This window comes from Ceratotherium simum, chromosome 26, assembly GCF_057802395.1.
Source record: "Ceratotherium simum simum isolate JZ-2026a chromosome 26, ASM5780239v1, whole genome shotgun sequence".
In the NCBI taxonomy this organism is placed as follows: Eukaryota; Metazoa; Chordata; class Mammalia; order Perissodactyla; family Rhinocerotidae; genus Ceratotherium; species Ceratotherium simum.
This window is the reverse complement of record NC_141925.1, coordinates 17427050-17439997: the sequence shown is the minus strand read 5'-3', so window position 1 is coordinate 17439997 and position 12948 is coordinate 17427050. Positions and strand designations below refer to the sequence as shown.

Genomic DNA, 12948 nt, shown 5'->3' with positions numbered 1-12948 from the left:
GGTCTCAAAAGGCTTTACAACACAGTCATGAAAGAGAATTGGTAAGTCTGTACATATTCCTGTAAGTATAGCAAACCTGTACATGGCAGTGCACGAAAATTGAGTATTTTCAGGGTAAATGCTCGTGTGATCGCAGATCTGCAGACTGCTTCCTAACCGACTTTTGTACAGGTTGACCCTTGCTCTTTTCAACTTGGGCATAGTCTTCCATCCAAAATGCATCTGAGGCAGAGGAGGAGGAGGAGGAGCTTTCATTGTCTTGCTTCACCATTGTCCAGTATGGAGAAGGGGCTCTCACTTCTTTCTTGTGATCTCTGTGAATCATCACATCACAGTTAACGTCTTTTCCTACACTAATAGTACGGTTCTTCTTTTTATATCCATGCCATTCTCTGGAGATAGACATTGGTCTCCTTGCAGTGTGATGCCCAGTGGACCGTGGACCTTTATGATACTTAACTCTTTTATCTAAAACTACATCTTCATTTTCATCACTGCTTGTGAAAGAGTCATCTTTCGCCTGCTCAGTTTTCTTTGTTGTGCTGAAATGAAAAGAATAGTGAATGAAATGGATTCTTAATGTCTGAACATTCACTGTCTCCTAACAAGATGTCTTATAACCTGCTTTGTCTCATAAAAGAAAGGATACACTTTAGCTTTAGCACTACCTTTCTGTGTTGTTGAAATTTTTCTTTTTTTACAAGTACCTTTGTATTTGTTTCAATTCCTAAATGTAAATCAAATTCTACCTTATTTCACGTTACTTTGTTATTATTATTATTATTATTTTTCAGGTGAGGAAGATTGGCCCTGAGCTAACATCTGTACCAGTCTTCCTCTATTTTGTATGTGGGACGCTGCCACAGCATGGCTTGATGAGCAGTGTGTAGGTCCACACCTGGCATCCAAACTCGAATACCCTAAGCCACCGAAACGGAATGTGCAAACTTAACTACTACGCCACCAGGCTGGCCCTCACATTACTTTAAAAAGCTTTGCACAGACTTCAGCCAGACTACTGACCTGAATGTTAGCAGGCCTTAAGGGTAGGTTAAATTTCATTCCATCCAGAATGACAGGTCGAACTGGTTATCTCCTCCACTGAACTCTGTTCTCATGGGTCACATGGGGTCATCAATAACAGAGAATATTACCAATTTCCAGGGGAGTCAGGAAATAGTGGGCTTCAAAGATCTTCAACATGCGAGTCATTGGTAAATCTTTGAGTCTTCTTTTTTTCTCCTGAGCATCATTCTTTGCTTCTCCTCTGGGTTTACCAATGTGGATTTGTAGAACACCCTTCTACTCAGGTGTGTCTGATCATTCACTATTCCACCTCTCTGTTGCTGTCCAAAAGCTTTTAAAGATTTTTTTGTAACTTGCCCCAACTATTTCTTGATTGTTGGACCTTGGTTAATGATTGCCTACTAGCAACTTGAACTTTTCTAATGCCTGCAGTACCTGTGCCTGTTACTTTCCTGAAGAAATGCTGTCTGTCACCTGCTCTGCCCATCCTGGTGCTGTTGCCCAGCAGATCCAAAACTAGATCTTTGCGATTATGAACCTCTAGTACATTCTGTGCTGCTAAAAGGAAATAGGAAATAGGTTTCTCCCCCACTCCCCACCCCGCCCCAACCTGTCAGACTTGCTAGTGTTATCACTAATATCCTTGGAGGTCTGCCTGTTTTATTTGCTCCCAAGAAGTTGAACAGCTTTTCTTAAAGTTGGTCTCTTCTAGTAATATACAGTTGGTACTGAGTCATTTTTACTGAGAGCCTCCTCTAGTCTTAAATTGTGTGATTTTCTTTGATCCTTGATTTAGTGCTGTGCAAGAAGATTCAGAAGATCTCAAGACTAGAACAATTTGCCTTCACACTTGCCCAGGGCTTCCTGTATAGCACATGAATGGAAAAAAATCCAAGGTACTCTTTTTTTCAGACTGCAAAGGGTATCCTTTTAACTCTGTATTAGGTAACCATAAAGGACAGGTGCTAGGGCTAGGTTCTTGTTAAACTGGGACTTAAGGCACAAGCCAGCAGAGGTCAGGGTTGGCTGGAAACAGTTTTTATACCACTAGGCCTGCCCAGAGCATTATATGGAATATTCTCTCCAATGTGTACACAGTGCCATTTGCTCCTGAAAAGGGTCATACCAACTTTGTGAAAGAAGCCTTTTCCTGTGGCTGGCCCCGTGGCATAGCAGTTAAGTGCGCAAACACCGCTGCTGGCGGCCCAGGTTCCGATCCCAGGCACGCACCAATGCACCGCTTGTTAGGCCATGCTTTGGCGGTGTCCTATATAAAGTGGAGGAAGGTAGGCACAGATGTTAGCCCAGGGCCAGTCTTCCTCAGCAAAAAGAGGAGGATTGGTGTGGATGTTAGCTCAGGGCTGATCTTCCTCACGGAAAAAAAAAAAAAAAGAAGAAGAAGCCTTTTCCTTCCTCTTTTGCCCCTTCCCTACCCCCTTCCACGTAAGTTACTAAAATGCCTTAGATATAAGCACTTTGCCTAATGTAGAAAAAGATTCAGAACATGATTGGTATTGTTCCTAGGTTTGTAGGTTTTAGCCCCATACTTAAGTTGTGCTATTCTGTGTTTATCTCTTCTCTGCTCTTGAATAGTCAGTCTGCCATCCTTAGATTTTAGTATTCTGAATCTCAAAATCTGTGTAATTAAAATGTTTAGAACATAGTTGTTCTATAAGCTAATGGTTAAGAGCTCAGGCTCGAGAGCTGTGCTCCCCAGTATAGGGTCCATCAGCTACATGTGGCTGCTAAATTGAAATTGATTAAACTTGAATAAAATTTAAAATTCCTCAGTTGCAAAGCCTCACATATGGCTAGTGGCTACCATATGGGACAACACAGGTACAGAACATTTCTCTCACTGCAAAAAGTTCTTATTGGACATTGCTGCTCTAGAGACAGACCTATGCCACTTAGCCCTGTGACCCCTGGCAAGTTTACACACCCCTTCCTTGGCTTCAGTTTTCTTATCTATAAATGAGGGTAATAAAAAGAATTGGCATGAGGATTAAATGGTATAATGCTTGTAGAGCAGAGCCCACAACATAGTGAGCAATGAATAAGTGTTGACTATTATCATTAATGATTTTAATCAAATCAGGATTGGTTTGGTTATTGGGGAGAAGAATTTTCCCCAGTCTATGCCTGATCTGAAGGGGACAGCTGCTACCCAGCTCTAGTCCACTGTCACATGTGGAAATGAAGCCCATCTTTTGATTTTTCAGGAGAAATCAAAGATGCAGATTTTCCATGAAATCTTAGATTTGTAAATTTGGCAACTAATTCATATATTTTTCATTTTTTTAATTTTGAAATATACAGAAAAATACAAAAAACAGTTTAATGAAAAAAATTATAAGCACCTTGGTAGCCGCCATCCAGGTCAAGAAATAGAGTATTACTGGCCCCTGGAAAAGCCCCATGTATCCTCCTTTCTCTCTACAGGTGACTACTCTTCTGGGTTTTTAAAGTGCTGTGGGAGATGAGCAAAGTCCCTTGGGCCACAAGTTGGAATCTCTGAAGTAATGTCTATGCAACGTGGGCCATTTTTTAGTCTTGGTCAAGTCCCTAGCCATATTTCTTTGAGCCCATCCCAATAAGCAAAGGTGCATAGCTGCAGCAACTAGCGCTCAGGAATCCTGTCAGAATTAATAAGGACCACCCTTGCATCAACCATCCCTGGGGTCTAATGGTTAAGATTCAGCGATCTCACCACCGTGGCCCAGGTTTGTTTCCCAGTCAGGGAACCGCACCACCCATCTGTTGGTTGTCATACTGTGGTGGCTGCATGTTGCTGTGACGCTGAAAGCTATGCCACCAGTATTTCAAATACCACCAGGGTCACCCGTGGTAGACAGGTTCCAGCGGAACTTCCAAACTAAGACAAGGAAGAAAGACCTGGCCACACACTTCCAAAAAATTGACCATGCAAACCCTATGAATAACAGCAGAGCACTGTCACATATAGTGCCGAAAGGTGAGAGAATGGCACAAAATGTTCGGCAGGCAGGGTTCCACTCTGCTATACACAGGGTTGCTAGGATTTTGAAATGATTCAGTGGCACTAACAACAACAAACTTTTGCACCAGAGCACTGAATCTGTCACTAAAAGAAAAGGATCTCATGTTCTCATGTTCTCCAGAACTTCCTTGCATATCTGATCCTCAGAAGAGTCTCTGGTACTCCTGTGTTACAGATAAACAAGCTCTCTGGTACTCCTGTGTTACAGATAAACAAGCTCTCAGAGATTAAGTGATTTGCCTGAGATTCAGAGCTGGATTTCCATTTTCATTCACTCTGAATAAATGAGCCCTCAGCCACATGAAAGTCATGCGGTAGGTTTGGCAGAACAAGACAGGTTTAGTCTCTGCCTTCATAGAGTTTACATTCTCCCCGGGCAACATAGTAAACCATTGATTACACAGATTATGTCATTGAAATTGGGATAAACGCTGTAAAGGAGATACACGGTGCTATGAGAACACATGAAGGTGGACCTGACAGTGTGTTAACACTTCCTTTAGGAAGGCCTTCAAGGAAGGGTCCTAAGCATGTTGCAGACAGAAGAGCAAGTGCAAAGGCCCCGAGGCAAAGAGCAACATAAGGCAAAAGAGCTAAAAGCCAAAGTGGACTAGAGAGGGAAGAGGAGAGCAGTATGCAGACACCAGCCAAACCATGGATAGCAGAGGCCAATGTAAGGATTTTGGCATTTATCCTGAGAACAAAAGAAGGTCTTACAAGAGTTTAAGCAGGAACATGTCACGATCAGATTTGCGTTGTAAAAGGATCATTCTGTGTAGAAAATGGACAGAAGATAAGAGTAGATGCACAGAGACCAAATGGTGGCTTTGACTGGGGTGATGGTAGTGGCCAGAGAGAAGTGGACAAATGTGAGAGATGGCTGGAAGGTAAAATGACAAGTCTTATTGATTATTTAGGGGGTAAGGTATGGGAGACAAGGGAGATGGAGAAATCAAGTACAACTCCTAAATTTCTGACTTGTTCAACTAGACAAATACTCCTCCAGTGAGTTGGTGCCTCTGGAAGATCAGTGGTGAGCTAGCTTTAGATTTTAGGCACAACGAGCTTGAGAGGTTTATGATACATCCTAATGAAGATATCAAGTAAGTGTTTAAATATACAAGTTTGGAGATAATACAATTTGAAAATTATTAATGTATGGATAGTAATAGAAACCACAGGCATCAATGAGATTGCCCAGAAGAAGAGAAGAGAGCCAAAGATTAAACTTTGAGGAACTCCAAAGTTGGGTAAAAGGAGACCAAGAGGAAGTGTCCAGAGGTCATAGGAAAGTCAGAGGAGTGGGGTATCACAGAAGCCTGGGGAAGATGATGTTTCAACAAGAGTGAGTGGGAGGCTGTAAAGCATCTAATGCTCGAAGCCAAGCAAAATAAAGACTGAGTCCATTGGAAGCAGCAGTGTGAAGGTTGTGAGTGACCCTGGGAAGAGACCTCTCAAGTGATGAAAGCAAGGCCTGGATTAAAGTGGGTTGAGGAGTGCCTGGGAAATGGTGTCTCCTGGGGAAATGGCGATGTCGAATACAACTCTTTGAACAAGTTTGGAGTCAAGGGACAGGACAGTGCCTGAAGGGGGCAGGGAGGGGAGAGTGGAGTTAGAGTGGGGTTTGCTAAGATGTTAGAGGCTTTAAAAGGCTTCTTAAATGTTATTGAGAAGGATCCAGAGAGAGAGAAGTTCAATATGCAGGAGACAAATGAGAAAAGGATTTGTGGCAGGTGTTTAAGGGCTGACTTTGGAAAAGGGGGCACCTTACAGGTAGGTTTAGAGTCCGAGTTCCCATCAGGTGGTTTGTATTTTTTTTAACTCCAGGTTCAAGGCTCTTGTCTTTATTATTCTACCTCATATTAGGTCCTGCAGACTGTCCTTTCCAAAAGGATTTAGAAACCCACTAAATTATTGTGGTGGTGTCACCAAACCCTCCTACCATGGTCCATTCGATAATTCTCACATTAAACTAAGACCCTGTGCTTCATAGACCCTGGGGATTCTGTAGTATAACAAAGATATCCTAAAATGAACTACTTACCGTGTTACTGGGAATTTGGTCTCAGGGATTAAATCATATATTTCTTGCCATTCTTGGGGTATGTCAATAAAATCTCGGTAAACCTTGATTTGTAGCACTGTTCCTATGGTGATATGTTGCAAAAGCTTTAAAAATTCTCGAAGAGTATATCCTAACACATTGGCATGTCCAACACTAATCAGAACATCACCTGAAGAGGGAAAAAAATCAGTAAAATTAAGATAATGGTTTAAAGGGATCATACCATTTCTGGCTTTATTGTGAGGTGTTTCATTTTATGGTTTCCTATTGTTGGTTCATTTTGAACCAAAACCAGGCTTCAGCCATTATTTAATATAAATGATCATCTCAGTGACTTGAGTATCCTCTGCATAATAAAGAATGCATGCAAGAAGTTTCTTAATAGCAGTATAATGGTAAATATATCATGTTTTTACAACATTTCTGAAATCCTTGGTGTGACAGAGGCCAAAAACCATTTATAATCCAAACCATCCTTTAAAATTCTAAAAATGTGTTTGTTTCAAATAGAATGAATGGCTATTACCATTAAAGAAAAAACCATTTACACTAAGTGATGAATAAATGACCTACTTTCTATTATACCTGCCTGGCAATTTCCAGTGCTCTCTACAGTAAGTATACCATATTAAACATCAAGCCTTTCATTTTAATTTTCTGCCCTTGCACAGTATTCGTTGAGCAAATAATTCTGCATGAAACATTAGACAATTAGCATGCTTTAATTAAGCTTAAGATGTGTATACAGAGAGTATGTTGGTTCAAGGGGATTTGACAGTTAAAAGGTCCCCTACTTTAGGGCAGTGCTGGATAGGGAAGGAAGCGTGATGGTCAACTGTGGAGTTTCTGAGGCCCCAGCAGGTGGGAAGAGAACCATATCTTGACAGCAAGCCTCTGGACCCCCAAATTGGATGCTAGAAAGACCAATTATTCACTGCACCCACCTCCCTACCCCCATCTAGGGCATGGACATGTAAACTAGATCCAGCCATTGGGCACTCCCACCTGGGTCACTGAAGATGGGTCACTGGTCCACCTGGAACTGAAGGTGCAGAGGGGTGACAAGAGCACCAGGTTTCCAGGGGTAGTTATTCACGGCCCTTTGTTCCTCTCACCGTTTTCCAAGCCTGGTTCTCCGGCCTTTCTGGCAGTTCTGTCAGACTCAATGTCCTAAATTCAGTGCCTCAACAGAATCGTTTTCTGTTGATTGCAATGAAGAACCCTGACTGCTACAAAGGCATTCAGCAAGAGAGGAAGGAATACAAAGAAATTGGTTTTTAAGGACAGACTCACATTGGGTAAAATCTTAGTCTTCAGATCTTTCTCATACTAACATCCTGCCAAATAGTAATGGAGACTTCATAGCTTATATTGGATCAAGTGACTCCAATAAAGTCCCAAAGGATGTGTTGACCTCTCTGTGCGTGGAAAGCTAGGGACCCCTCATTCACCCTCATTCCCTGATAGCTGAAGCCTCACTCAGAGGAGAAAAGAGTCAAAGGAAGTACCTTCTCTAATCCTACACCCCACTGTGCTATTCCCCAAGGAAGCCACCAAGAGATACCAAGGACAAATTTCCATTGTGCTAAATCCTACCAGAAACAAAAGTTCACGGTATTAAAATGAATACTTAGAAGGGTGGAGAAAACCTACTTTGGTCTTAAAAAGTAGCTGGGGGGTATGGGGCTGGCCTGTTGGCATAGTGGTGAAGTTTGTGCACTTTGCTTCAGCGACCCAGGGTTCGTGGGTTCAGATCCCGGGCGTGGACCTGCACACCGCTCATCAAGCCATGCTGTGGCAGCACCCCACGTACAAAATAGAGGAAGATTGGCAGTGGATGTTAGCACAGGGCCAGTCTTCCTCACCAAAAAAGAAAGTAGCTGGGGGTAAAACCAACCATAAACTTCAGAATGAAACTAGGCTGCTCCCAGCTACCTGCAGATTGTGCAGTCTGAAACAGCTGTTCATCCTGTGGAGGTTAATTACAATGGCAGAAAAGCTTCATTGGATGAGTTTACTTGCCTAATGTTAAAAGGAGTGTTTATCGCTGAAAGCTATGGCTTGGCATTCTGCTTAATTATGTTGTTAAAGGGTGACTTTTATCAAGAGGGCAGAAAATAAACAGCATAATTCCCTGACCATTCTGCCTATAAACCAAACATGTCAGTGTATGAATGTGATTACTCTGGCCATAGATATTAACATTGCCCTTCATAAAGAAACACCAATTTGGAATTTATGAATCCCAACCTCATAACATTTTTTTTTTCTGTTTTAATGGGCTGTAGGATCCACATTAGGTAAACTTTGTCTCGATTACCTATATTAAATCAACTTCGCAAGCAGCCAAGCCACTACTGAAAAATAGATTTTATTTATTTTTCTCCATCTCCCAACTAAGCTGTAAGTTCCATAAGCTCCATGTGGTTAGAGACCACATCCGTTTGGCTCACCATATACCCTAGTGCCTAGTAGGATGCCTACACACAGCAGACATTCAGGAAACACTTATTGAATGAATGTGGCCTGGTAAGGGTGGTGCCCAGTACATGACTTGTATTTACCTTCAAACTATATTAATTTCATAAGACTGGTTATCAGAGCCTGCTAAAGCCATCCTGGCCAAAAGGAATTTAAAGTTGAGCCAGAATAAACTTAACACTAAACTAAATTAGGAAATCAGGATGAAACCCTGTTATGAAACACCAAAGGACAGAATTTAAAGCACGTGGATGAGAAAGAATGGGTCTGGGAGGAAATGGGGTCAAAGAAATAGCAAGTTTCTAAGACTATCGCTTCTCAAAACCTCATAATTGTTGTCGAAAGGACTAAATTACAGTCTTTGAAAACCTAGACCCTGAAGAGAAGTGGATGATTCATCATGAGGAGATTTGAGGCTCTGGACTTCCTCTGTATTGAAATCTCATTTTGAGTCAAAGGTATGGGCTTTCTGTTCAGGCATGGGTTCAAGTCCCAGCTCTGACCACTCACTTAGCTCTGTGTATTGAACAAGATACTTCATGTCTCTAAGCCTCTATATTTCGTTATCTACCTTCTAGGAGTGTTGCAAAAATTAAGTTAGATAATAGATGTGGAAACACCTTGCACAATGCTTGAGACAAATGCTTGTTTATTATTCATTTATTAAGCACAGGCATAATATATGTGCCAGTACTGTAGGTAAGTCCTAGATTTAAAAGGTGAATTCAAGACTGCCTCTGACCTCAAGGAGCCCACTAACAGATGCCGCACCATGAGCTTCTGTTTCATGTGCGTAAAAGCATACTCCTGTCCCACTCTAGCAAGTGTGCACTCTGGTTATTAACCAACATCTGTCACCTGACCCTAGAGAAGCTGAAGAGAACAAGCAGAAAAGCCTGTGGGACCTGTCCTGGAGCTCTTTTGGTCTGGAAAGTCCAGAACCTTCTTTCTGGCAGTTTGTTCCCCAGTACCAAGTAGTGATACGTGGAGGAAATGCTTTGGATTTTAAGGTGAAGTAAATGTTCATAATAGCACCCTCTGTCTACTTTCTTCTTTAACCCATTACTTCAAACCTTAGCTGCAGTTTAGAATCACCTGAGGAGCTTTTAAACCATAAACTGCCCTGACCCCAAACCCAAACCAACTGAATCAGAACCTCTGGGGAGATGGGGCCTAGGCATCTTTAGTTTTAAAAGCGCCCCAGGTGATTCTAATAGGTAACCAGAGTTGCAAACCAGTGGTTTAGTCCACTGGGGCTCCAATACAACAATAATTTAAAAAAAAAAAAAAAAGACAAGTCTAGAGAATCTCTAAGAACAACCCAAGAGAAATGATTGCCAGTATTTCCATAGCACTGTAGTTTTTGAAGCACTTTCATAAAAATTTTCTCATCAAATCCTAGCAACCTCTGACAAAGGTGGTATTATCCCAATTTAGAGATGAGGTGACTGAGGCCTGTATGGTTAAGTGACTTTGTCCAAGGTCACAGAACTAGAAAGTGGCAGAGCCTGCGCCTGAATTCAGGCCAGCTGACACTGAATGGTTTTTCCTTCTCACCCCCTTACCATCCCATTGTGCCTCCCTGACTCCTGAGCACAGCACTAGGCCCAGAGCAGGCACTGGGGGGGAAAACAGTCTTGAACTGGATGGAAAATTCATTCACCTAAAGACAAGAAAAGCAGGGCAGTATTGATAAAGCGCTTGGGCTGTGGAATCTCCCTGCTCCTTGGTGTGACCGTGGGCAAGTTACTAAATGTCTGATTCCTTATCTCTAAGGTGGTTTAATGCAGGATCTACCTCCGAGACTGTCAGAGGAGGGTGAAATGAGATCATGCACCTAAATGTTAATGATGATGAATACTACCTACAAAAGAAGAAATCTTTATTCACAGAGAGCCATAAACTCTGGAGTGACACTGTGCCTGTGTTTGTATCCCACCTGCTACATGGGGGTGAACCTGGACAAGGAACTCAATTTTACTGAGCCTCAGTTTCCTGTAAAAGGGGGATGATGATAATAGTTACTACTTAGAGGGTTGTTGTAAGAATTCAATGAAAAAATCGCGCAACAGTGAGGGTTATTATATAAGTGATAGCAACTGGCTGGCCCGTAGAAAGCTCTCAAACAATGCCATCATCATCATTATGGTTACACTGAAACCTAATAACCGGAGTCTCCCTGAAGGCAGATGGAAGGGAGGCAGGGGGTGGGTGGGTGGGAGGCATGGGGAAATCACAGTCACCTGGCTGGAGTTTTCCATCCCTGGCTGCAGCCCCCTTCTTGATGAGATGGATGATTTGGAGGTAGGGCCCATGCTGGATGATGATCAGGCCTAATCCCAGGCTGCCCACAGTGAGTTTGGTCTGCTGAGTTTTGCTCAAGTTGTGTACAGACGTCTTGACATTGAGGCTGATTTGTCTTTCTAATAAAAAGAAGATTTGTTTTAGTCCTTCACCTAGACAGCAGCATTTATTTGTGTATCGATGCAGGCAGTGTGTAGGAAACAGAAGTGTTTCTTGCCCTCATGGATCTTCCAGCCTAGTGGAGGAGACAGATATCAGTCATGTAAATATATATTGAATAACAAACTGTAACTCACACAATGAAGGAAAAGTACAGAGAGCTCTGAGGGTGACCAACAGGACACCAAGTGAAATTTGAATTGATCTCGAAAGTACCAATAGGAAATATTTAGGCAAAGGAGGGTAGGAGGGAGCAAATTGGATCAAGGTTCTAAGAGGAAAGAACATAAAGGAGACCAGGAGGGGGCAGGCAGGAGGAGCAAAGGCAGAGCAGACGGGCTGCGTTGCAGGTTGACCTTGCTAGAAAAGCTTAGAAGTGATTTAAGCAGGACCCATAAGATTTGTATTTTTCTTTTTAAAACCCTCTGGCTGCTGTGTGGATTGTGGGATCTGGAGTGGAAGTGGGAAAGAAAGGGTTACTGCAGTCACCAAGCAAGTCATGGCAGTGACAGTGAAAAGGACAGTAGAAAACAAGCATTTGGGAGGAAAATCCGGGACCACGGGCAGTGGGAGGGGTTGAAATATGTTTTCCACAGAACTGAATCTCACAAGAAAAGTTTCAAAGACTGAGGAGTGATTTAAAACACGTTATTTTCCCAAGAGGAACCCTCTGGGGAGGTTTGTTTTCAGCACACATTTCAGCATTTCACACACACTTTTCCTTAAGGACAAATAACAAACTGCGACTTGCCAAATCCATGCGACTGTGGTGTTTTGGGGGCCCAGGAGTCCTCCCCACTGCTGAGGGATGGGGCTTCCCCTGCTCCCCCACCACAGCTGTGGGGAGATGGCGGGGTTCAGGCCCTTTCCTCTAAGCAAGGGTCCTTGCCCACCTCCAACCTCGCCTTCTCCAAAACCACAGATGCTCTCTGTCTGGAAAATAACCTAGTATAAAGAAGGTACCATCTGTAGAGACTTTTCTGGATTATAGGAGGGATTTGAAGGCTCCTTGAGCCTCCAGTTCCTGAGCATACAAAAAAGTGGCATGTTAGGCAGGGTCTGGGTTCCAGCCTCAACTTGCAAATTAAATGTGCTTATGATAACCTACTATGAAGCCTGGTCTTCCAAAGTCAGCAAAGTTAAGTGAAAGAAGCCAGACTCAAAAGACTCCATGTTATATGCTTCCATTTTTATGACGTTCTCTGTGAAAAGGGCAAAACTATGGAAAACAGTTCGGGGGTGTCAGGAGCTGCGGTGGGAGAAGGGGTTGGCTGCAAAGGGGCAGCACAAGGTAATTTGGGAAGTGGTGGATCTGTTCCACATCTCGACTGTGGTAGTGGTTAAACGTGGGTATACGTGTGTTCAGACTCAGAGCTGTACACTAAAAAGGGGGGCTCTTGATGTATGTAAATTGTAGTTTGGTAAACAAATGATGGTGAGAGGCTGTCTTCCAGGCCAAGCGTGTAACGTTCCCATTTTACAGAAGAAGAAAAGTGAGGAAGGCTTGGTCCCCAGAGAGAGGGCATCACTCTCTTCCCACTCCCCAGTTACCCTTTCTGCTTTTTCTGCTTTTGCGGAAGGCCTTTTCCATGGCCCCGGGAGGGCAGGCCGCTCAGGAGGGCCTCCCGGAGCGGAAGCTGGAGTCGGTCCAACTCCCAACTGTTTGGAACCCTCGAGGAGCGAGGAGCCGGCGCACTGCGCGCGAAAGGGGGACCGCGGGCGCCGAGGAGACCTCGGGCGCCGCTCCTCGGGCTGGCCCCCAGGGGGCGCTGCGACGACGCCCAGAAGTTGGGCAGCCATGTGGTCACCAGAAGGCCTCGGTGGAGCCTGGAAAATGGAGTGTGTGAAAATTTTGGTAGAGAAAAACAACCTCTGCGAGGATTAGCACAATGCC

General features: G+C 43.4%; 1 protein-coding gene across 1 annotated transcript; it reads right to left on the bottom strand.

Annotated features, from left to right (window-relative positions):
• Positions 1-18: 18 nt before the first annotated feature.
• On the bottom strand, positions 19-12645 carry PDZD9 (PDZ domain containing 9). Its single transcript, XM_004442970.3, has 4 exons — positions 12606-12645; positions 10835-11014; positions 6090-6279; positions 19-542 (listed from the first exon to the last, which is right to left on the bottom strand). The coding sequence occupies exons 1-4, from the start codon at positions 12643-12645 to the stop codon at positions 110-112; spliced, it is 843 nt and encodes a 280-aa protein (XP_004443027.1). The 3' UTR covers positions 19-109.
• Between the last annotated feature and the right edge of the window lie 303 nt (positions 12646-12948).

Excerpts from the sequence above, each read along its gene's own strand:
- PDZD9 (XM_004442970.3), bottom strand. The coding sequence starts at position 12,645 with ATGGAAAAGGCCTTCCGCAAAAGCAGAAAAAGCAGAAAGG. Across the intron at positions 6,280-10,834 it reads GGATGGAAAACTCCAGCCAG|GTGATGTTCTGATTAGTGTT; the intron begins GTGACTGTGATT and ends TTCCCTCTTCAG. Across the intron at positions 543-6,089 it reads ACCAAATTCCCAGTAACACG|CACAACAAAGAAAACTGAGC; the intron begins GTAAGTAGTTCA and ends TTTTCATTTCAG.